The sequence below is a fragment of the Pan paniscus genome, chromosome 4 (genome assembly GCF_029289425.2).
Source record: "Pan paniscus chromosome 4, NHGRI_mPanPan1-v2.0_pri, whole genome shotgun sequence".
Lineage (NCBI taxonomy): Eukaryota > Metazoa > Chordata > Mammalia > Primates > Hominidae > Pan > Pan paniscus.
The window spans coordinates 34,548,358-34,574,131 of record NC_073253.2 but is presented as its reverse complement, the minus strand read 5'-3'; the positions used below and the strand labels follow the sequence as shown (position 1 = coordinate 34,574,131).

Here is a 25,774-nt window from a genome sequence, read left to right as displayed (position 1 = left end):
TGGGTTGTTGGGGGGAATGGAGAGTGATTGCTAATGAGTATAGAGTTTCTTTTTAGAGTGATAATATCTAGAATTACATGGTGGTGATGGTTGGCCAATTTTAATATACTAAATACCACTTAATTGCACACTCCAAGTGGGTGAATTGCATAGTTTTTGAATTATATCAATAAAGTTGATAGACACATACACACTTATCTTTTAAATGTCAGTAGTGCTGAGATTGAAAAATCTTTGTCTCTGTCTATTTTAATTCTGTTCTTAAGGCAATATCCTTCTGAGGCTTATACCCAATGCCTCATGTATTTTGAGGTATTTCTACTCTGGTTGGAGAGTGTTCCAAGCCCTTTGTGAACTCTGGTCACTGTTCACTACTATTTTCTGGTAGTTATTTCCATGGTCCCACAGAGGTCCCTAAACGCCTTTGAGGACTGGTACTTGGCCAAGAGTTGAGGTGACCCTTCAGCAGATCTCTGGAGCTGTATGTGCAGCTCTGTTATCTGGCATTCTGTCTCACAAATTCTAGTTTCCCTGCGCCCACCAAAGAGGCAGTCATGTTGTTTACCTCATTTGTTTTTCCTCTCTCAGGGTCACGGTTCTGCGCCAAGTGTTGTCCAATACCTGAGAAGTTTTCCCCCTCATGTGTTTTGTCCAGTTTTCTTATTGTTTATGATTGGAGGACATTTCTCATGCAGTTACTTTTTTATGAATGAAAGCAGAGGTCAGGTGGCACAATTGAACACTGCACAGAAAGAAGAGAAGAGGGAGGCTGGAGAAAAACATTCTATGAAGTTTAAAACATGATTACCGGCCAGGTGTGGTGGCTTATGCCTGTAATCTCAGCACTTTGGGAGGGTGAGGTGGGCAGATCACCTGAGGTCAGGAATTCGAGACCAGCCTTGCCAACATGGCGAAACCCCGTCTCTACTAAAAATACAAAAATTAGCCGGGCATGGTGGCAGGTGCCTGTAATCCTAGCTACTTGGGAGGCTGAGGCAGGAGAATGGCATGAGCCTAGGAGGCGGAGGTTCCAGTGAGCCAAGATCATGCCACTGCACTCCAGCCTCGGTGACAGTGAGACTTCATCTCAAAAAAAAAAAAAAAAAAGTTGAGCACAGTGGCTCAACGCCTGTAATCCCAGATCTTTGGGAGGTCAAGGCCTTCGGATTGCCTGAGATCAGGAGTCCGAGACCAGCCTGGGTAACACGATGAAACCCCATCTCTACTAAAATACAAAAAAAGCAGCCACACTGGTGGCGGGCACCTGTAGTCCCAGCCACTCACTCTGGAGGCTGAGGCAGGAGAATTGCTTGAACCCAGGAGGTGGAGGTTGCAGTGAGCCGACATCATACCACTGCACTCAAGCCTGGGCGACAGAGCGAGACTCCATCTCCAAAAAACAAAACCAAAAAAGAACAGAAGAGCGAGATGTATGAAGTTAGAAAAACTATCCTAAACATTGCCCATGTTCTAAAACTTCAGGAAAATTAATCTTCACTTAAAAATTAGCAATGGGAAAAGAACCAAATTCAAATTTCTTACAAAATTATTATGAGAAAAAAGAGAATAAGGAGTAGGATGTCATTACAGATAATGTATACATGCCAGAAAATCATGGTCACAGATTAAATAAAAATGACGATCTGGCTGGGCGCAGTGGCTCACACCTGTAATCCCAGCACTTGTGGGAGGCTGAGGCGGGCAGATCACCTGAGGTCAGGAGTTCAAGACCAGCCTGGCCAACATGGTGAAATTCCATCTCTCCAAAAATACAAAAAATTAGCTGGGCATGATGGCGGGTGCCTGTAATCCCAGCTACTCAGGAGGCTGAGGCGGGAGAATTGCTTGAAACCGGGAGGCGGAGGTTGCAGTGAGCCGAGATCACGCCATTGCACTCCAGCCTGGGTGACTGAGCGAGACTCCATCCCTCACCCACCCACCCCCCTAAAAAAGAAAAACTACTGTTTTAAAATGAGCTAAAAGACACTAAGAAAATGATACTAGATGTGAAAGAACATAACTAAGAAGTATGAAAGATTGGAAATGAGGTGATAGGATTTAAGAAAGAAGTATAAAGAAAAAGATCAATTTAGGACTGAAGCGTAAACTTGAAAGAACATAATAGCGAATAAATGTAATACATATAGTTTTAGAGTAGAATTTAAAAAGAGGGATGTGCAAAAAATTAACATAGCAGGCCTAATCACAAAGCTTTCCTTAGAAAGGCCTTCCTGCAAGCTTGGCCCTTGACTGGAGTCTGGGACCTTGAATTTCGGGAGAGTTTTCACCATTTCGTGATTAGAGTGGCTCACTGTGCCTTAACTGTTTGTGCACACAGTGTGGTTTATGCTGATCACCTACCTTCTCGGAGCTGGAATTTTGCTACATGGTAGGGAGATGGTGCCTATGGGACCAGTCCGGCATAGAAACCATGGGTGCTGAGTCTCTAATGAGTTCCCTGGTGGACAGCATTTCACACGTGTTGTTACAATTCATTGCTGGGGAAATTTAAGTGCATCCTGTGTGACTCCGCCTGGAGAGGATTCTTGGATGCCCGGTTCCCCCTGGACTTTGCCTCAGGCACCTTTTCCTTTGCCTGATTTTGCTTTGCATTCTTTCACTGTAGTAAGTCATAGCTGTTAGTATTACTCTATGTCGAGTCCTGTGTATATACCATGAGTCATTGAACCTGGCAGTGGTCTTGTAGACTCAACATACACCTTTCTCATTATTTGCCTTTCTAATGGGCTTATTGGCAGGATTTAGGAATGCAAAGTTAGTCATGTTGTTTAATTACAGATCAATTATAAGTGAATCTACAACCCTGAAGTTTTGTAATATAGTACAATTTATATTTTATAAATCAAATTAACTGCCAAAAAGTTAGACAAGTCATGAATTTATGAACTCTGAAAGCTGTACACACAGAAATGTTTTCAGCAATAGATTTCATGTGTTATATGGTAGTTTTTGTCATTGTTTCCATTTTAAAATGATATTTAAATAAGTTCTGTACCCTTGTTGCCTTTGTCTAAGTCTTTTTTTTAAGCAGGGTTAGAGTAATATGGAGTTGATTTCTCTGTCCAGCTTTTGACAAAGATGTTTCCCTCCCACTATTGAGGGAAAAAAAGCATCTATTGTATTTTTGGTGTCTGAAATATTGATAAAACTATTTTCCCATGTTATATATAAGATTTCTATGCAGGTTCACAAAGCATGAATTCTAGCCAGATGTTGTTGGTGAGTTTCATTTCAAAGCACATAGAATTTGTCTTCTTCTACAAGGGTAAATAATTTAGAATTGCTTGAGTGTTTCAGGTCAGTAATCAGATACTATTGGATACCTTAGGATGCTGGTAGATATAACCCTTAGTTCAAAAATATATATAATTCTAATGGAAATAGGAGCTAACAGAAGGAAATTTCATTTCTATTGGGAAGGAAGACTCCAACTCCAGAATACGTACAAATTTATACTTATAAATACTTACGAAATATATGGGAACTCCAGAAGCATGGTTAGTCCTTGTAGTTGCTTGATAATTATTCTAGATGGGAATCAATCTGATTTAAGATTGCCCAGTGGTTGATCTTTTATTAAAATCAATGTAGATATCAGTTTAAAAAAACTCTTAGTGCATCTGATTTGAACTTTAGATTACTTGTTCAGTAAGGACCAAAAGAAAAAACAAAAACACACACAGCAAAAAGAAAAGACAAAAACACCCATAACCAACCAAATAAAAAACCACACACACAACACATTAATACTTACGTTAATACCATTGATTAAAATAACCTATACCTTTGCTCTCTAAAGGTCTGGGGTTGTGAGCTAACTTAAAAACCAGCTTGGTTGTTCACAGTTACTGGTTTCTTTTTGATATTGCAGATATTTGGTAATTATATGTAGATGAAGGCTGTAAGCCTTCTACCCCACCCCCTGTATACCAGGTAGTGGGTTAATTCAAACTGAATTCTGCCACTCATTTAGATACTTTTTAGCAAGCAGGCACAAAAACAGTCATGTAAACTCTTCTCTAGCTCTATGAAATTCCAATTCTGTCTTTTTGGTATTCCGACAGTACCTTGTTTCAGTGGTTCACTTGAGGCTTATAATAGGGACAGTTCACTTTTAGTTGGAGTCAGGGAACAAACCCTGAGATAATTGGTAGAACAGGGGATGCTTTCAGAATCCGAAGCCTAAAACATCATCCCTTAGGGTATGGACTGTTGGATTTATAGGATTATTATACCCTGTTCATATGAGGGAGGAGGCAACTGGGCAGTATTTCTGGACAGCCCACAAACTTCCATACCACCGTGAAAAATTATGTCTTACACATCTGTTGTTGACAGAAGATAAAGGCAGTGAGCTGAGATGCTTTTAGGAAAGGCTGCTAGATTGTGGTTTCTTGATTAGTCTCATGCCAACTGTTATGGCCTGGATGTTTGTGCCCTTCAAAATTCACATGTTGAAACCTAATCACTACTGTGGATATATTAAGAAGGGGCCTTTTACTAAGTGATTAGGTTATGAGGGCAGATCGTTTGTAAATGGGATTAATGCCCTTATATTAATGGAAAAGACTTAAAGGAACTGTTTGTCCCTCCTCCATGTGAAGACACACAGAAGGTGCCATCTATGGGCACTGAGCCCTCACTAGACACCAAATCTGCTGGCACCTTGATTTTGGACTTGACAGCCTCCAGAACTCTGAGCAATAAACTTCCGTTTACAAACTGCCCATTCTAAGGTATTCTGTTATAACCCAAATAAACAAAGATGGCAGCTAAGCACCGTTCTAGAGTCGACGTCTGATTAGGGCACTAACATGTTAACTAGTCACCCCTAGGATGGACTTAGTTAAACCTAATTGTCAGAACAGCGGAAGTAAGGACTCATATCTAAACACATGGGTAACTGGTTAGATACCAACTCAGAGCCCAGGCTATCAGCCAAACTTCCAACTTAGATCTTTGACCATGAATTCATGTGAACTCTTGTCAGCTACATAGCCAATCACTGCCTAATTGTTTCTTCCTGTAAATAATGTTTTACATTTTATAACTGTCTGGCTATTTCACAGACATTTCTGGAGCTTTGTGATTCAAAGGGAAAAATATAAACCCAACCTGGTTTTCCCATAGGAAGATGGCAGATATTTGTAGACCCTCTACTGTCCGCTAAGCTCTACAGGTGGTACAAAATGATTGCCTTCAGGGAGCTTAGATCTATTAAGGAGGGTAGAGGCACAACATAAATTGCTGTAATTCAAGACAAATTAAGTTAACTGCTACCAGAGGGAGAGAAAGGGCTGAACACTTGCTATCCTTTCAGTTTTGGAGTTGCTTCCCGCTGAAAATCATTAACAGATTATCGTTCTTTGGAAGCTAGATCAAACCTGTCACAGATACATTACACTACCAAAGGACAGCATTGAGTTACTAGGCAACGTTCCTAATTTGAGGTAAAGTATTTCTCTTTTCCAGGGCTTTGGGGCCTTAGTCAAAGGAGTCATCTAGAAGTGAAGGAATCTCTTTTTGGGTACTGGTTTTTCAGGCTCTGATATTAGGTTCTCTAAAGTTCTGGGTGAGGGCTTGTTTTCTTAACTCGGGAAACTGGATGTTACCTAAATTTCATTATAGCTATGAGAAGGGCGGTTAGGTTTATAGCACAAACACTTATGCCTTTCTTTTGTTAAATAATTTAGTGACCTGCTGTTATTTTCCTTGCCTTTAAAAATAAGCTCTCAAGCCTGTAAGGGCTGTTGACAGAAACATCTAAGGACTGGCTGATAAAGGATATTGAATTACTGCATTAGTACTGCATTGATTAGTACTTCTTAACACGAATTGAAATTGTACATACATTTATTAGTCATGCTGTAGCTCATTCTCAAATCTTTTTGAAATTTATTGAACTTCTAATTTTGTTTTGGATAGATACTGAGACAATAAGGAGAGTGTGAATGCTTTAACTCAGTTTAAGGAAATAACAGTGTTTTATACCCACTAAATCTGGCCATGGTAATGTGTGTTTTTTTTCTTTTCTCTTTTTTTTTTTTTGGAGACGGAGTCACACTCTGTCACCCGGGCTGGAGTGCAGTGGCACAATCTTGGCTCACTGCAACCTCCGCCTCCCAGGTTCAAGCGATTCTCCTGCCTAAGCCTCCTGAGTTGCTGGGACTACAGGCGTGCGCCACTACGCCCATCTAATTTTTGTATTTTTAGTAGAGACGGGGTTTCATCATGTTGGTTGGCCAGGATGGTCTCCATCTCTTGACCTCGTGATCCACCCACCTTGGCCTCCCAAAGTGGTGGGATTACAGGCGTGAGCCACTGTGCCTGGCCGCATGTGTGTTGTTAATTACAGAGTAAATAACACTTGTTGCATATGTTAGAATCTTTTTTTTTTTTTTTTTTTTTTTTTGCCGAGGCATAGTCTCACTCTGTTGCCCAGGTTGGAGTGCAGTGGCGTGATCTCAGCTCACTGCAATCTCCGCCTCCCTGGTTCAAGTGATTCTTGTGCCTCAGCCTCCCGAGTACCTGGGACTACAGGTTTGTGCCACCATGCCTGGCTAATTTTTATGTTTTTTAGTAGAGACGAGGTTTTGCCGTGTTGGCCAGGCTGGTTTCGAACTCCTCACCTCAGGTGATCCGCCTGCCTCAGCCTCCCAAAGTGCTGGGATTACAGCTGTGAGCCACTGCACCTGGCCTAGAATCTTGATTAAAAGTATTTATCAAGATGATCTCATGCTAAAGAATAAGGAGGACAGTTTTAAGTATCTTGACATATTTTTCTAGCTGATTACACAGCTTTTCATGAAGATGTGGCCACTGTGCTTGGCTAATGATAAAAGACCATGTTTGGTTCTATTCCTAGAGCAAAACCAAAACAAAATGTTGTTACCATTACTTCCCTTTCCTGTTCTTGTTTTTTTTTTGTTAGAGTAACTATCCTTGTCTTGCATCAATCTACTTAACAGCACCAGCGTTAATGGACTACAACAGCCTGATGAATTTTCATTTTGCTCCTTTTGTTTGATTTTCTATCAGAATGCTAATTTTTGCCATAATGTAGCTGGCATGTTTCTAGTTCCTGAATTAGTTTTTTATTTCTTTATGCACTTACATCTAGGCTAATTATATTTGATTCTTTTACAGGAATTTTAAACAGCTATCAAGTAAAATGGAATTTATGACAATTAATGGAACAACATTAAGGAATCTGGAAATCCTACAGAATCAGGTCAGGCAAATATAAGGGCTAGTTGATTATAAATGGTTTTGGGAAAAACTTCTGAGTAAGGCAGCAGTCTGTTTTTAGAGGTACAGGTGAAAATATAGTGTCTTTAGCTGACTGCAGTATTAATTGATAACTGTAGCTCTTTTTGGAGAATGAACTGTACATAATATTTCTCTGGGTTTTTTGGGGGGAATGATGGAGCTGCCCTTTTTAATGACTGAGGGGCATGCTTATCCTGACAATTCCTGTAACATCATTTCTATATCATGTAGTTTTTTGGAAAGGCATCATCACTGAAAATATGAAGCGGATTTTTTTTGTCTACTTGGTTATATTTTTCTATACACCTTTAGCTTTTTCTTGAAATGTTTGCAGTCTTATTTAATTATTCAGGTTATAAAACAGGTTTCTGGGATATTCAGTTTGACTGTAAGATGCATAACATTTCAGTTTGCAAACTTTCTTTTTTTTTTTTTTCTTCTTTGAGACAGAGTCTCGCTCTGTTGCCCAGGCTGGGTTGAGTGAAGTGATGCGATATTGGCTCACTGCAACCTCTGCCTCCCAGGTTCAAGCAATTCTCCTGCCTCAGCCTCCCAAGTAGCTGGGATTACAGGCACCCGCCACCAAGCCTGGCTAATTTTTGTATTTTTAGTAGAGACAGGGTTTCGCCATGTTGGCCAGGCTGGTCTCGAACTGTTGACCTCAGGTGATCCACCTGCCTTGGCCTCCCAAAATCCTAGGATTACAGGCGTGAGCAAACGCACCTGGCCTCAGTTCACAAACTTTCATTGTTTATTTGTCCTTTGTTGATGAATTAGGAAGATAACAGGGAGATTAAACTTATTGCTTTCATTTATTAAATTATCACTTGGGAAGATGAGACATTATATTATAAAATTAATGTTATCCTAACAAAGTAATAGAGATAAAAAGCAACCCCACGTCATTTGATTAAGTAGTGGAGAATCATCTGAACCATCTGAGTCAAAGGAGTTAAAACTCTTCAGAAATATTTATTACTATTGCAAATTAAAGTAAACACTGAATTTATTCTCCTGACTCCTGAATCTGCATATTATTAACTAGTTTCTCTCAGTTTCTTCCTGTTCCAGTCTGTTCTAGTGTGCTGAATTCAGATTTATTTTTGTTCAGTAACATTTTTATCTTGTCATCATCCAAAAGCTGAGAATCTGTCCTGCCAGTCTCTCTCGTCAACTCTGTAGCCATCTCCATGATAGGAAATAAGTAGTAGGAATAAAGAGACATTTCTCGGCTGAAGGAGTGCTGATAGCCTGCAGCCAGCCCTGGCATTGTAAGCGTTCCCTGCTTCTGCCGCATCTTCCCTGTTCAAATCCTACTACAACAGAGTCAGTTCTGAAATCAAATTCCTAAGGCAGAAATCATCTGGAATCAAAATACCCTTCAAAATTCCTTCCTTTATTGGACCTTGCACCATTTTAGAAGCCGAAGCTGAGATTAACATCTTCTGCTTGTCTTTGTACTTCAACTTCACCCCCACCGCCCCCCGCCCACCTTTCCAAGGAGCAATGGAAAGAGGTGCAGGGTAGGAGTTGGGTGTCAGCAAGAACAAAGATATAATAGGACACGTATCTGTCCCTCCTCTCTTGTCTGAGCCTGCTTCTCCAGGGGTGTCAGAGAATTGGCCTCTCACGGGACCCTTTACCCCAGTCAGGCCAGTCAAGCTCTGGTCTGCAGCAGTGCTGCTGCTGATCTGAACTGCCCTCCTTAGCCTGTCCAGCCATCCTCAGAGGAACCTTTGTGACCTTGTACCTTCTCTGTGCTCTCTCCATTGAACTCCTGAGGCCTGAGAGCTTATGTCACACCTTTTCTAGTTGATTCCTGGCAGGTGGCATTGTATCCTAATTATGAGTCTTTTTCCAACTTGGCTATAAGCACCCTGAGGGTGGGACCATGTCCTTGCTATGTTCAGCACATAGGAGGTACTCTGGAAGTAGCTACTTACAGAGGAGAAGGAAAAAAGAAAGGATTAAAAAAACCCAACTCAAGTGGAAACAGCCATTTTAGGTCTCAAGATTTAAATGTCTCAGTGGGCTTTGTACTACTGTGAAACCTTGGTTAAAATTAATTATGTCTAGTTAATTGTGATTTTTTTTTAAGGACCCAAATTTTAAGTGGCAAAAGCAAACTTTTCTAAGGATTTAGTAAAACAAACTAAAATAAAATCCTTCCTGGGTAAATACCTAGAGTGCAGTGCAAGTTCATGTCTATCTCCAGCACCTTGTTCAGTGTTGTCATGAGAGCATTGGTTTATAAAATGGTAACTGTGAAATACCAAAGGAAAATTAAGTCATCTTCACTATGTTGTATTTCCCAAGGCAGGAAAGTATGCAATTATATTTTAAAGATGCTTAGATAAGCGTACATTTCAAAAGAATTTCTGAATAATTTATTCTTAGGTAACCAAAAACTATAAACGATCCCTTTTCTGTGTAAAATGTCAGTACTTCGTTCTGTATGTATGTATTCATCTGTCAAACATTAAATGAACACCTGTTATGAGCCACATTGTGCTAGGTATATATGACATTTAGAATTGGGGTATATGAAATAACAATTTGGCACAAATAATTGTCTAGTTAATAAAACTTGTTTTTTGGTCTTTCTTAGACTGATATGAAAACCAAAGGAAGTTTGCTGTGGGTTTTAGACCACACTAAAACTTCATTTGGGAGACGGAAGTTAAAGAAGTGGGTGACCCAGCCACTCCTTAAATTAAGGTAAAAGGAATTCTTTTTGGGGTGTTTAATCTGAAATTATAAAATTTTGAAATTAAAGGCATTTTAAAACCAAGGTTACCATTGTTTTTAAGAACACAGTTTTAAATTGGAGAACATTTTATTTTAGAACTGAGCAATAGACTGGCTCTCTAGTATTACAAGGATTTTTTTCCTCATTCTCGTGAATGAGCCTGCCTGCAGATTGGCAGACATAGGGCGTTGTCCCAGGATAGTGAGGAGAGATGCCTTTTGTGGAGGGCTTTGAAGGCTAGACTGAGGAGTTGATAGCCAGAGGGAGTTCATTCAGTGATTCTGAGCATGGGGCTGATGTCATCAGAGCTGGGCTTGTGTGTAGGAGGGGACTAAGTGGTAGTAGTGGTGGGATCAAGTTAGCAAGTTCATGGAGAGGTGCCGAGGACCTGAGCTACAGCAGTAATAGCAAGGAGTCCAAAAGAGGGGTTAGGTGTGAAATGCTTAGAAGAGTAGAGTGAGTAAAGTTGGAGCTCCCTAAGGGAAGATACTTGAATCCAGTGCCTAACATACAGTGATTTCCAAGGTTGTCTGCACATCGGAATCACCTGGGATGCTTCACAAAATACTCATGCCTGTGTCCAGCCCCCATAGATTGTGATTTAATTGGTCTCCAGCATGACCAGGGAGTTGAGATTTAAATTTTACCCAGATGATTCTGATATGCAGATAAATTTGGAGATTCTGACCTAGAACAGTGCCTGGCACTTAGTAGAAGCCCAGTTAATGTTTATTGAATGAAAATTGTTATTTATTGCACACTTTCTATTTACTGGTGTTTAATACTCAAAATCACCTTCTGAGATAGGTTCTTGAAATGAGGAAACAGATTCAGAGAGCTTCACTAACTTGCTCAGTGTTTCATAGCTGGTAGAGATAAATATAAGATTTAAAACCAGCATTGACTCCAGAGACCTTAGCAGGAACAAGCCATTATCCTGAATAGTTATACCTCTGGCTAGACCAGAGTGAATATGGTGTGATGGTGAAGAGAACCGCTATGTGTTGGCTCTGTCAGCTGAGTGAGTCACTCCCACTAATCCTCAGTGTTCTCACCTTTGACATGGTGGAACACCTCATCACAGCGTTGCTGTAAGGAATAAAATTTTGAGCTCTTTATCTCACACCACACAGTATGCTAGGAGCTTTATGAGCATTGTCTCTTTTAAACTGCACAGCAGCCTCACTAAGCAGATGCTGTTATTAGCCCTATGTTACTCTGTGATTAATAAAGTCACTATTTTCAATAATGGATTGCAGATGTTAATGTTGGTCATAGGCTTGAAGACACTGTTATGGGTTTTGCTGTTGTTTTCTTCTTTTTCTTTTGCAAGTTTTTTTTTTTTACAATGCCAACTTTAAAAGGTCACTAAAGTTAACTGGACAATAATCTAGGCAGACATCACTTTACAAAAAAGAGGGAAAGCCCAAAATGCCACCTTCTATAGAGAACGCACAGTACAGTTTTATTCAGAGCAAAGAAAAAAGAAACTTGATCATACTATGAGAAACTCAGCCATAGGTTTGGAATCTGTATTCACACCACACATTCACTGAGGACAATATTCTGCTGATACGATTGATTTGCTGCTGCATTTCGCTGCTGTTTGTCTGATATTAACAATTTTAAACAGAGCAGGGCAGCTAGTATTTAGAACAATCCTTACAGTGTGACGGCGTCAAGGACGTTTCACTTCTGTTCACACCGCTGGTTCTCTTGGCATACCTGGGTTTCCTCTTCTTCAGTAAAGTCATTTTTGATATTGGAAGTCTTGCGAATCTTCTCAGGACTTTTCTCCTTGATTGTATTGGCAACAGTCTTGTGTGTAACATCAAGCAAACCTTTGATGTCTAAGTAGTTTGCAGGCAGAAGTAGTACAAAAAGTATTCCTTGATCGACTTTCAGGAATTGTTGGTCCTAAGGAGGGGTCTCCTCTGTTCGTTTTCTTTGTTCGCATCATCCTCGGGAGGAGGACGGCCATTTTTGTGGTGGGTACACCACCAAATGACCTTTTAAAAATATTGCTGCATTAACTTTGGTAGAGGAGCTGGGTCATTATCTCCATCATCCATTCTCATATCTTCCAACATGGTCTTGATAGTCACAGATTGTTTGGCAATTTCCACATCAAATACCTCCGCATCAAAACTCAGCACCTTAATTGACGGCATGGTGTTTGAGCTTAAGGAGACCGCTGGCCAGAGGCTCATGAGAGCAGGGCGACGTCAGCAAAGAAGAGGAAGGCAGAGGACAAGGACACTCAAGACATGGTTTGGATGATGATAATTACCAAATCTTTTCAGATTTAGTGGGTCACTCCGATTTCTTTTCTTAGCCATAAAGACCTTAAGACATGGGAAACTGATGAGGTAAAGAAGAAATCCTGAAAATGGAAATATCTTCTTTAGTTCAGCATTCTAATGAAATAAGCAGACCTTGTAGAGCAGACGCAGACAAGATGGCTTTCTGTGGACAACAGTGTAAGGGATGCAGCATTGTGGCTGCTGGAAACGCTGCCTAAACATCTACTACAATTCTTACTGTGTTTTTGCTTACTTGTTACAGCAGAAACAGACTCACTAGCAGACTTTTCCATGTAAATTAAAATTTTTCATTTCCAATGTTAAATTTCCTTTTTTTTTGTGTACCCAGGATTAATTTGAGATAAATCTAGTAGACCATGTTGTCTGTTGTTAGGCGCCGAATCATGTATCTCTGGGGATCCTACTTTCCCAGAAAGGCAGAGAGAAAATATGCCAGGCATTCAACACTGATGTTTTCAAGTATGAACTTTTCACTGACCTAACACTGATGTTAGCCAAAAACAAACACACGAACCTTTTCTTTGCCCTTTTATTTTAGGTCATGGTTTTTAAACTTTTATACTCCTAATCTATTAAAATCTATTTCAAAAGAATTCCAGTTTAATTTTAATGGCACTTGCAACGTATTCCAAACAAATACCTGGAGAGAATCTGCTGATTAGTCAGTGGCTCAGCTATATAATTAGTCATGTACCACATGACAACATTTTGGTCCTTTTGGATTGCATATACAGAGGTGTTTTCTATGTTTAGAAATGTTTAGACACACAAATACTTACCATTGTGTTACAGTAGCCTACAGTATTTAGTAGAGTAACATGCTGTCCGGGTTTTAGCCTAGGAGCAGTATACTGTACCATATAGCCTAGGTGTGCAGTGGGCTGTACTATCTAATTTTATGTAACTGTATGCTCTGTAATGTCCATAGAATGACAAAATTGCCTAACGATGCATTTTCCAGAATGTATCCCCATCATTAAGTGAGGCATGATGGTGGTGTTGTTTATACTGACATAAGTGCCTTACTGATCACATCAGTGGCTCATCCAGACAAATATTCTGTCTCTGACATTGACTGCCAAAGGTTAGTTTAGGGTCTGGTTTTCTTCTACAGTGAGATCGTAGAACAAATAATGGATGACGAGGGGATTTAGCAAAATAATGCAGATCTCCCCAGGTTCTGCAAGATCCCATTGTTTGTCAGTCATCCATGAATTCTCCTAAATCCCTTAAGCTCCTCTTTGTATTTTTATCTTGTTCTAGCTGTTAAGGGCAAACACACGTTCATAAGTCTAGGACCAGGCATTCAAGTTTCAGAAGACTTTCCACTCCCGTCACCTTTTAGTCTATAAAATGGTCTCTTTGGTGCAAAATTTTAATAGTGACTTTTAGAAAGTAAAAATGGTTTTTACTTTACTTATTGATTGATTCAAAGAGTTCACTTAGATTATTGAGGCTGGATCTTACTGTACTGATATCACATTAGCTTTTATAAATAGATTATTTTTTCTTATGTGTTCTCACCTATAGTTTTTATCAGTTCTGCTAATTTTAGGCAAGAAGATTCTTCAGTGTAGTTGTTTTTTAAATAAATGCATGTCACATTGGCATGCCATTATTCTTAAGGCCTTTTAAAATTAGATTATATCGAATTAATTTTTTTTGAGGTTCTGTCTTTGGACTTCTTTCAGTTGATATAGTCTTGTCAATTTTTTATTTACACACACACACACACACACACACACACACACACCCATATGTATGTCATTGGTTTTGTCAAAAAGCCTGAAAATGCAAATTCTGCTTGTAAATATTGGTAGAGGAGAAAAAAAGAAAACCGTGAGATGAGTCTGTGTTCCAGACTCATCGGTGGGTTATGTGGGATGAGTCTCTAAAATGGTGAGTTAAGCAAAATAATTAATTTCCAAGGCAGATTTGTTTATCTTAGAGGTATTCCACTTTCAGTAGCATACTATGTACTTGAAAAATTAAAAGAAATTTAGTTTCTTTCATGAGTACCTCTTTCTTCTACCTGTACTTTGCATTTTTTAATTTAAAAAATTTGTAAAGTTTTATCTTTAATTGACAAATAATTGTATATATTTGTATTAGTCAGGGTTCTGTAGAGGGAGAGAACTAATAGGATAGATGTATATAAGGAGTATTGACTTACATGATCACAAGGTGAAGTCCCACTGTAGGCTGTCTGCACGCTGAGGGGCAAGGAAGCCAGTCTGAATCCCAAAACCTCAAAAGTAGAGAAGCCAACAGTGCAGCCTTCAGTTTGTCGCCAAAGGGCAGAGAGCCCCTGGCAAACCACTGGTGAAGGTCCAAGAGTCCAAAAGTTGAAGAACTGAGAGTCTGATGTTCAAGGGCAGGAAGCATCCAGCACAGGAGAAAGATGGAGGCCTCAAGACTCAGCCAGTCTAGTCCTTCCATGTTTCTCTGCCTGCTTTTATCATAGCCACACTGGCAGCTGATTAGATGGTGCCCACCAGATTGAGTGTGAGTCTGCCTCTCCTAGCCCACTGACTAAATGTTAATCTCCTTTGGCAATACCCTCACAGATACACCCAGGAACAATACTTTGCATCCTTCCACCCAATCAAGTTGACATTCAGTATTAACCATCACAATATTTATGGGGTACAATGTGATATTTCATTACATATATACATTATAGAATGATCAAATCAAGCTAATTAATATATCTATCACCTCAAACATTTATCATTTTTTTGTTGAGAACATTTAAAACCCTCTTTTAGCTATTTTGACACATATACAATGCATTAACTATAGTCACCATACTATGCAATAGATCACCAGAACTTGTTCTTGTCTAACCAAAACTTTGCACCAGTTGACCAGCATCTCTCTTTTCCCCATCTACCCTCTCCCCTAGCCTCTGATGACCACCAATCTGATCTCTACTTCTATGAGTTTGACTTTATTTGATTTTACATATAAGTGAGATCATGTGGTATTTCTCTGTCTGTGCCTGGCTTATTTCACTTTGCATTATGTCCTCTAGGTTCATCCATATTGTCAAATGATAGAATTTACTGCTTTTTTTTTTTAAGGCTGAATAGTATTCCAGAGTGTGTGTGTGTGTGTGTGTGTGTGTGTGTGTGTGTGTGTGTGTGTATCACATTTAAAAAATCTATTCATCTATTGGTGGACACTTTGGTTGTTTCCATATCTTGATAATTGTGAATAATGTGGCAGTGAACATAGGGAGTACAGATATTTCTTCAACATACTGATTTCAATTCCTTTGGATATATACCCAGAAATGGAATTGCTGGATCATATGGTAATTCTATTTTTAGTTTTTTGAGGAACTTCCATACTGTTTTACAAAGTGACTGTACTGATTTGTAATACCACCAACAGTGGACAAGGGTTCCCTTTTCTCCACATCTTTACTTGTTATCTTTCATCTTTTTTAATAATAACTAATCTGAAAGGACTGAGGTGACCTATTGTGGTTTTAATTTGCATTTCTCTGATTAGAGATGTTGAGCATTGTTTCATTTATCTATTGGCCATTTGTATATCTTTTGGAAATTGTCTATTCAGATCTTTTGCCCATTTTTAAATAGGGTTATTTGTTTTCTTGTTTTTGAGTAGTTTGAGTTCCCTGTATATTTGGTATATTAGCCCCTTATCCAGTGTTTGATTTGCAGATATTTTCTCCTAGTCCCTGGGTTGTCTGTTTACTCTGTTCATTGTTTCCTTTGCTGTGCAGGAGATTTTTAGTTTGATGCAATCCCATTCGTCTGTTTTTGCTTTTGTTGTCTATAGTTTGGTTCCTGAGCATCCCAAGGCTTTTTCTCAAGTCTTTGCACTTGTTAGTCTTTGTACTTCGTGGTCTCTCTACGTAGAATATTCTTCTGTTTCTCTTTAATCTTTACAGGGTTAACTGCTTGTACTTGAGGTCTCAACTTAAAACGTTGTGTTAATATCTTCGGAGAGGTTTTATTTGACCTCCTAATCTAAATTATGTTCCTTGTATCACTCATTGATAGCATATAGGGTTTAATCATGATTGTTACCTATGTTTATTTAATATGCATGGGGCTCTTACATTATCTGTACAAGGGGTCTTCAGAAAGTTCATGGAAAATGCATATTATGAAAAAACTTTGCATAGATTTCAAAAAATTTTGGCACCAAAATAAACTCATACTAACTTGTTAGAGCATGTCTCAATAGGATGTAGTTTGAGGCATTAACAGGGATAAGATATCAGTTTGAAAAGAGCTTCTATCAGAACAACATGAATTCTGCTAAAAATTAAAGCGAGAACAAACATCATATTTATGGTGAAGCTTGGGTGGAAGAGTGGTGACATCATTAATGCTTTATGAAAAGTTTCATGAGACCTCGGAATAAACACCACACATCTACAACTATCTGATTTTTGACAAACCTGATACAAACAAGCAATGGGGAAAGGATTCTCTATGTGATAAATTTTGCTGGGAAAACTAGCTAGCTGGAGACTAAAAGTCCAAGATCAAGGAATCCTTCTGAGGCCTATCAGGGAGAATCTGTTCTGGTCCTCTCTCCTACCTGCTGGTGGTGTGCTGGCACCCTTTGGCGTTCCTTGGCTTGTAGATGTAGCTCCTTGATCTCTGCCTTCATGGTTACATGGTATGCTTGCTGTATGTATGTCCCTTCACACAATGTTTTTTAATAAGGACATGGTCATATTGGATTAGGGGTCTACCCTTACTGCAGAATGACCTCATCTTAATAATTCCATCTACAATAACCTTATTTCCAAATAAGATAACATTTTGAGGTAGAGGGATAAGGACTTCAGCATATCTTTTTGGGGGTACACAATTCAACCCAAAACAAATAGGCCCATTATTTCCAGATTTTCTTCCTTTTGGCACACGTAGACTGATTATACCCATCTCTTTACTAGAAACAAGTGTTTTGATTATTATTTAAATGTTTTGCGCATTTATTCAACATCTGATGTGAGGTTGTAAATAACCATTGAATTTTGTAAAATTGCCAATCTTGTGCAATTTTGTGTTTGTAGTACAGTTCTCTGAAAAGTTATTCTCTTATCTTTGACAAATATCCTGGACAGTATCTGTCCAGGTGAAGGTATGTATGCAAAGTGTTACATTAATTTTAGAGATGAAAAAGAAACATTTATATATATATTTAAAAATAAAGGAAAATGCCTAGGAAGAAAGGAGCAGAGGTCTGAATCTGAGATTCGAAGAAAGAAAAGTAACCAAGGTGGAATGGGAGAAGAGCTGAGGTCTAAGAGGTAAGGTGTGTTACTCTGGGAACATGTCTTTGTATAGGACAAGCAGAGGACTTAAAGCTCTGAGGGATCAAGGGAGTAGAAAGAAAATGTCAGTCTAGTGAACTAATCTCTAACTGTGCTTTATTTTTTATCTGTATTTTTTTCAGCTATCTTTAGAGATAGTTATTCTGTTTTAGAGATAAGAATAACTAAGTCTCAGTTTTTCCAAGGTCATCCAGCCAAGCACATAGGGGACCTTTTGAAAGCATAGTTTTGGAGTTAATGATACTTCAGCTTGAGTTCTGATTCCCTTTTGTCACTTTGGAGAAGTTATGAATTTGTATATACCTCAGTTTCTTCACCTGTAAAATGGGAATTAACTACCTACCTCATTGTGGTGTTGTGAGGACCAAATGAGACAGTATATGTAAAAGGATTAGTGTGGTTCCTCATAGCAATTTTTTGGTCAAGAAGGTAGCCATGGTCTTTAGAATACCAAAAAATTGGAAGCAGTGTAATTATTAGTAGGGAAAGGGAAAATAAATTGTCTGGTTATATATTGGAATATTATACAGCAGTTAAAATGAATGACTTAAGTCTACGTGTATCAACATGGATAAATCTCAGAAAAGCAATGTTATAAAAGAACACATAAATGATATCACTAATTTAAATTTTGTCACACACAATATCCTGTTTAGGGGTTCAAACAGAAGTGGTGTTTTCTTGTCACATAGGCAGTCACGACAATAATAACTTCTGGGAAATGAGAAAAGGGTTAGAGATACAGGTAGGCTGGTGTTTTACATGTATTTGCAATATTTAATTTTTAAAAAATTATACAGAAAATACACACACATGAATTTTTTATAATGTACTGCTGTTTGACCTTCACTACCATCATAATCAGGTGAAAATGAGACCCATGCACATCTGTCTAGAAAGCCCGTGTTGAACTTGAGAGCATCTGTTTTCCAGCACATCTTGCATTAGAAAGACAGAAGACAGCCATCAGATGACCAAGGCTTCCAGGGATGGCAGGGGGAAGGCTGGGTGCTTGCACTGTCAGTTTCTAGTATCTGCGCAGGTCATTTCTTTTCCTGAATCTGGTACTTGCCTGTGTTTTCTTTTGCCTATAGCTACCGTCAGGAATGTAGGGAGACTTTAGGAGGATTACTGGTGAGTAGGTAGAGTCTTTTATGGGGGCCTACTCTCAAAATAATATAACCATGAACAATTGAGGAATGTTTTTTTGTGGTCCCTTTTATTTATGCTCTAAACTTGACTAGTTCTGGGAATTGAGGAATCTCAACCTCACGTTCTGATTGACTAAGTAAATGCTAATGTGTTCGTTAACACAAAAGGCAATGCATTGGTTAGGGAAGCTAGCTGTTAACACAAAGACCCCAAAAAGTCTAATGGCTCTAATGGTGTGAAAGTTAATTTCTTCTTTTTTTTTCATTGCATAAACAATCCATGGCCTTTCCACATTGGGGGGTGGGGTGAGACTCTCATCACATAGGCAGTTAGGAACCCCAGAGGCTCTTCAGTTTTAAACGTGTAGCTTCCAACGTCATCTTGAGAACTGATATTCAGCCAGTGGAAGGAGAAAGAACAGGGAGGATATACGTTTATGGCTTTTATGTGAGGCAGGCCTTGCATTGGCACATTACCCTTCTGCCTAAATCTGATTATAAGCAGAAGAATGCATTCCGATGGTCACAGCTTACTGCACGGGGGCTAGCAAATGTCTGCTTGTTTTTCAAGGAATAGGAAGAAATGTTTAGTGAATACCTAGCAGTCTGTTGCCAGAGATGGTTTTTGTTGTTTCAATTCCATTGTACATTCTTCTTAGCATTTAAAAAATTATTTGAACTTTTGAACAGGCAATATCTTCACATACTTTAAAAGTTTGAAAATGTGAAAAGTTACACAGTAAAATGTTTGCTTATCATTCCTGCCCCACATCTGCTCAGATCCCACTAGGTAATCATGGTTATTACTTTATCATGTATACTTCCAGAAACCTTTTGTTTAAAAAAGCAAATATGAATTTTATATATATATATATATATATATATATATATATATATATGAAATCTCTTCCTCCCTTATTACATAGATGGAGCCATAATATACCCAGTACTTTGTACTTGGCTGTTTTCCCTTAGTAGTATAAGATAGTTATTTTAAATTTTGTATTATTCAGTCTCAATGACAAGGTGGTGTTCCCAGCGTCAGGGAATTTCTAATCTAATCTGGTCAAGGTATAATCTACTAGTAAGGAGGAAGAGATACAAGTAGTGGAAGCTTTTGTACTAAAATCAGATACTTACCTGTTACTCACTCTATAACTCAATACCACATTTAGAGCAAATGAGTAATACCTTTATAAGTCAAATTCGATTTTTAGAAAACTGCTTTAGGAAATTAGGCATGCTAAGATAATTCTTGGCATTTAAATCACATAATTAAGGGAATAGAAAATGGTTTGTGTTAGGAAATAGATCTTTGACTACATTTTTGCATGACTTTCTGATGTACTAAGTACATTTTAGTGGTCAATGTTCTCTACATTAAATGGCTTTTGTTTTGGTAAACCCATATGTTTGGAGTATTAATGGTTGTATTTCTAATTTGTTACCCTGGCCCAAATGATGAAGTAATAGAATGTTGCATATTTCCTTCCACTTAACATTTAATTTGTGTTAATGAAACCAAATGTCACTTTTAACTCTGGAACTTCTAAAATGAACTACACTGGGAAGCCCTCTGTATTCTTTGTGGTTTCCCATGTTCCATGAGCCACCAACCGGGTGTTCACTTGCAGTGACTCTGGTTTACTCAGCCCCTGGGGATGCATTACTGCTCGGAAATGGGAAGGGAGAGTAGCAGGTGGTGCGTAATTGAGAGCTGTGTTTGATTGGGACTGACCTGGTGCCCCTTTCCTCTGCTGGGTTGAATGAGAGTTTAAAGGAGGAACTGCTGCTGCTAAGAACAAAATGAACCCGAGTGCCTCTTACTGTTTGTCCCGACTGTCAGTGCATAGGGATTAACTAACATCCAGGAACTTTTAGCTGGCCTCTGCTTTGTTCTTCAACATTTGGACCTTCAGTGAGCTCTAGACCTGCACAAACGACCTGCAGCAAATGGCAGCTTTCATTTGGGCTGAGGAAGAGGAATATTGGAGAGAATGAGGAGAAGGAAATAAATATCTTTCCTTTTTGGCCCTTCCTGCTTTATCTTTCTCCATCTTTATGCCTTTATTAATGAGGATTTTCCAAATATCGCTCTTCAAAAATGCCATAAGAAGACTTCATTTTCTGTGGTTTTAATGTCATAAAATATCTCCTTATGTGAAATAACTAGATATGCTGGATCAAGCATAACAAACATCCCTTTAGGACATTGCTGAATCTGTATTTAAAACATAAGGGAAAAACTGAGGGAACAGATGGAAAAAGGAACTGGAAATGGAAGTGAATTGACTGCTGCAGCTGCCCTCTGGGCTCCTGCAGATATTGGTAATCAAAAGGATTGGGGTTCAATTGCCTTGTGGGAGACAGGAGACAGGGTCTTGGGTCCATTTAAGTTAGAGATACCATAGTAACGTGAGACACTCAAAGGACTGTGGTCTCAGTAGAGAGGTGACAAATACGTCTTGACCTATTCTTGCCTGAGGAAAACGTTTCTAAGAATTCTTAACCACAGGCCCTCCCTCATAGATTTTCAGTTTCAATTTATACTCTGTGTGGTCTGGCAATTTCCAAGCTGTGAAACTTATTTAAAACAGTCTGATGGTACTCACATAAATCACCAAGTTAAAAAAATACAAAATAGAATAAAAAATATGAGCATGGAAAATAAATACTATCAAAAGGGCTCAGATTGATTTAAAAAGGAACCACAGACAATTCTTTAAGACTGAATGGACTAAAGAACTCATTCGTGTAACCAAAAACCATTTCTGCCACAAAAACTATTGAAATTAAAAACAGAATGACTTAAATAAGAATGGATCTTATACTCCAAAAAGAAAGAAAGAAAAGAAAACAACAACAACAAAGCAGGATATGGGTTAAACAAGAATAGAGGAAATAACTGAAATGCAAGATAATACCTGAAGAAATTACCTAGAATGCAGCACAGGGTGGCAATGTCAGGCCTTCAGTGTTTCTTCTCTGGATTTTTGAAACAGCTTTCTAACTGGTATTCCTGACACTGTTCTTATGTGCATCCAAACTATTAGCCTTGGATCCCAGCTCCTGTGATCACATTTTCAAACCTTCACCCTCCATTTTCCACTAATCTTTTATAGACAATAGCTAATCTTTTACTCAATAGCTACTCCCAGGAAATCCTCCCTGATCCTGAAACTGCATTTGTTCGTTAGATGCTCCTGGCCTGTGTTCCCATTGTACCTAGATCATAACCCAGTTATAATCTTATTACATTGTTATCATTAATGCTTTTTAAAAAGTTTTACTATTCATCACTAGAGTGTAAATTGTTTGTAGACTAGCAAAGCTCTGTTAACAATTATAGCCCTAATGTCTACCACTTTGTACAATTAGTACTTTGTAAGCACTCAGTAATTGTTCATTGAATGTAAGAATGAATGGTGTATGTGAAAGGTGAAGCTATATAGGTCTAATGATGCTTAGATCCTAAGAAAGGGCCTATGGTTCATGTTTCTGACAGGAGATTATTTAGGTAGTTCATTTAGCCATTTCACATGACCAATGTGTTAATGTCTGAATTTAATCTACTCGTTCTGTGTTGTCTTAAAAGTCAAACTTTTCAGTAAAACGAAACCAAACAAAAAATACACCCCTAGCAGTTTGTATTTCAGCTCCCCACCCCCACCAGACAACTTTTTTAAAACATTTTATGTTGGTAGATACATAGTAGGTCTATATATTAAGGGTATATGAGATATTTGTTGCAGGCATACAATGTATAATAATCATATCAGGGTAAATGGGGTATCCATCACCCCAAGCATTTATCATTTCTTTGTGTTACAGATATTCCCATTATACTCTTCTAGTTATTTTTAAATGTACAATAAATTGTTGGCTGTAGTCACCCTGTTGCACTCTCAAATACTAGATCTTATTCAATATATCTAACTATACAAAATTATCTTAAGTTTGAATTATAGAGGCATTTTCACAGTAGCAACCACTAGGTACTGACTCCATCACTGACAATAGCTATAGGTCACACTCTGTGTTTCTGAGTGACAGCCACACATGGTAGATACTCATGTCACTACCTAGTTTATCTTCAAATGTGAAGGACTCCAGTGACACTCACATTTAGTCCTTTCATCTTTGGTAGTAAAGATGAATCTTTGTCATCCCCAGGACCTCTTCTTTTTGTTTGTTTGGTATATGGAATGAAATGACTCAGGTGCCTTCTTTCAGTTAATTTAAGTTGTATAGTAAGATCAACCGTAGAATACTATCAGGCATCTTGGAATAATATCTTTATCATCATCCAATTGATGATGCTTCTTCCAGTTTTGTTTCCTGTTGCTATCACTCCATCTGTCATTAATTGCACTAAGATAATAATTCTCTATTGTGTGGCCTGACATACTGTTTTATTACAATTATTTGGAAGGTCTTGTTACTACTGCACATTAAAGAACAATTCTAAGGTATGTGAATGTTTAATATTTAAAAATGTAGTCATTCTTGCTTATTTCCATTCTGATCTTCGTACAGGAGTTGAAGATGGAATTATAGCTAACCGCAGTGATGAGAAATTTGTGGTGAACAGTGTCACATACCCTTTCACTCTCTCCCTGCCCATTTAGACCTCCATAATTATTAATAGTTATATTGTGCTTTCTCAATGCAACCTACTGTCCAGTCTCAGCACAGCGAGTACTTCAGATCATTACTACTTGTCAGGTTTAGCACTCAAGATCCCAGGACTAGCTTTTCTTGTATAATTCCCACTTGTTGTTCACTTTGCACAAAATACCTGTTTACATATCTATGCCCTAAGGTTTGTCCACACATAGTTATTTCTGAGCTCATATTTTGGATGCTATTTATCCCTCTTCCATGCTGTTCTTTGTAGTGTCTACTACACAAAATTTGTAATGATGTGGTAACAGTAAACATTTATGAGTGGTTGTCATGATGTAGCAGGTACTGTGTTAAGTACCTGACATTTATTATTTCATTGAATTCTTGTACTAACACCAAGAGTTAGGGCTCATTGCTCTTCTCATTTTATAGGTGGAGAAACTAGGACAAGGCTAAATAATTGGTAAATGGCAGAGCCTGGGTTTGAATCAAGGCCACCTGACTTCTGAGCCCAAGTTGGTAACCTCTGAGGTAGTCCTTAAAGAAGATTGGGTTAAAACCAAACTGATTGATAGTGAACATACTCCTTTTGCCTGTGTTGGCACTAGACTAAAATAAAAACCTTTTCCTTTATGTTTTCCCAGATTCCAAACCAACTTGGCCTAACCTTTCAAGTCTCTAAGAAATTTATAGTTTTATATCTATTAAAAAAATCTTCTGGTAGACTTCATAAATATGACTTAGATTTTTATTAAACTTTTTTGCTCGTATCTTTCTATATCTCAGAAAACCTTTAATTTTTGAGACAGTAGCTATTTGTGTAGGCTGTCTTATACGTTCACAGATGGCATTATTTTATCAGTCCTCAAACCATCTGTAGCATCAACTTAGTCTATTCCAATTGGTGTCATCTTTCATTTATGCAGGAGTGAGTTATTAAAGTAAAACTTTATATTTGTATAACATTTTGGGTAAATGTTAGAGTAAAACATTGGTTTATTTTATCACAACAATCCTTTGCAAAGAAAATTTATTTTTTCCAGCTCATCTTGATTTACTTTATATGTAGTCTTCAGAATGAAATTGAATCGAATAACTGTTTATTGAGCACAAATTGTTATCCTGAAATGTAGGGATAAGAAATGACCCCTGTGTTCACTGAATTTATAGTCTTGTAGGAAAGACAGTGAAGTAGTAAATTCCCATTGAAGAAGAAATACAATTATGATTACCATTATGAGAAGAGAAAAGACGGTAGTATGGGAAATGATAGTAAAGGGATTAAGTCTGGTCTAGTGAATCTAGAAAGGCCTTTCAGAGGAAGAGAGGGTAGGAGTTCGCCAGACGAAGTGTAGCTGATGGGTGGTAGGGAAGAGGAAAATAACCTTCTAGGCAAAGTAAGCAGCAAATGAGAAAGCCTCCATGTCAGAGAGCTTGGAGTAACTAAGTCATTGAAAGATATGCAGTCTGACTGGAACTTAGAGTAGGAGGAAGAGAGTGACACATGATCTCAGGGGAGACCCAAGAGCTAAACAGGCATCAGTTGTTTTTTAGGACAATTAAAGATTCTGGATTTGAACCTAAGATTAATAGCAAGTCACAGATGAGTTTAAAGCAGAGGTGTGACATGAACAGATTTGGGCTTTAGGAAAACCACTCAGGCTGCAGTGTGGAGAATGAGTTGGAAAAAGGAATGGAAGTGGGGAGGAAAGTTAGGAGGCTGTTTCAATATAATTTGGACTTAGACTATAGTAGTGGCTGTAGAGATGGAGAGTGGTGGATGGATTACAGAGTCCACCCTGCTGAGAATGGAAGAGCCAGCCCGTGTGTGTACAAAGCTCTGTCTTGCTCTCCTGCATCGTACTAACAAATGGTCCTTCTGCATGCAAGAGTATGAGCCAGAGAAAAATGGAACAAAAATGAGGCCTGAAGTTAGTATAGAAGCTCTGTATTATGAAAAGGCATGATCTCACAGGTAGTTAAGGATAATAAAGACAAAAGCACTCACTAAATCGAAAGTCCTCAGTCTGATTGTAATCTAGCCAGGATCCTGATCTAAGATTTGCTTTTCGTATCGGTGTGTATGATGTCAACAGAATTTTGAGAGACACCAAGTTTATTCAGTGGCTGATGCCTCCTTTCCCCCAAAACATCAGTTCATTCTTTCATCCACTTGTTTATTTATTCATTCATTCATTTACAAACACTTTAAATCCTTACTGAGGACTTACTACTCACCAGACATGTTTACTTATCTTAGTTTTTAATACTACAGATGGTCATTATACCTAGTGTGGGCCTTTGATGTTTATAG

General features: G+C 38.4%; 1 protein-coding gene and 1 pseudogene across 1 annotated transcript in view; one reads left to right on the top strand and one right to left on the bottom strand.

Annotated features, from left to right (window-relative positions):
• Positions 1–25,774, top strand: part of MSH3 (mutS homolog 3) — a 221,027-nt gene that overhangs the window by 79,295 nt on the left and 115,958 nt on the right. Inside the window, exons 11-12 of the mRNA XM_057302266.2 lie at positions 7,168–7,252; positions 9,899–10,008. Coding sequence (XP_057158249.1) covers positions 7,168–7,252; positions 9,899–10,008 — 195 coding nt within the window. The remainder of the gene's footprint in view (positions 1–7,167; positions 7,253–9,898; positions 10,009–25,774) is intronic.
• Positions 11,729–12,216, bottom strand: LOC100973325 (S-phase kinase-associated protein 1-like; annotated as a pseudogene).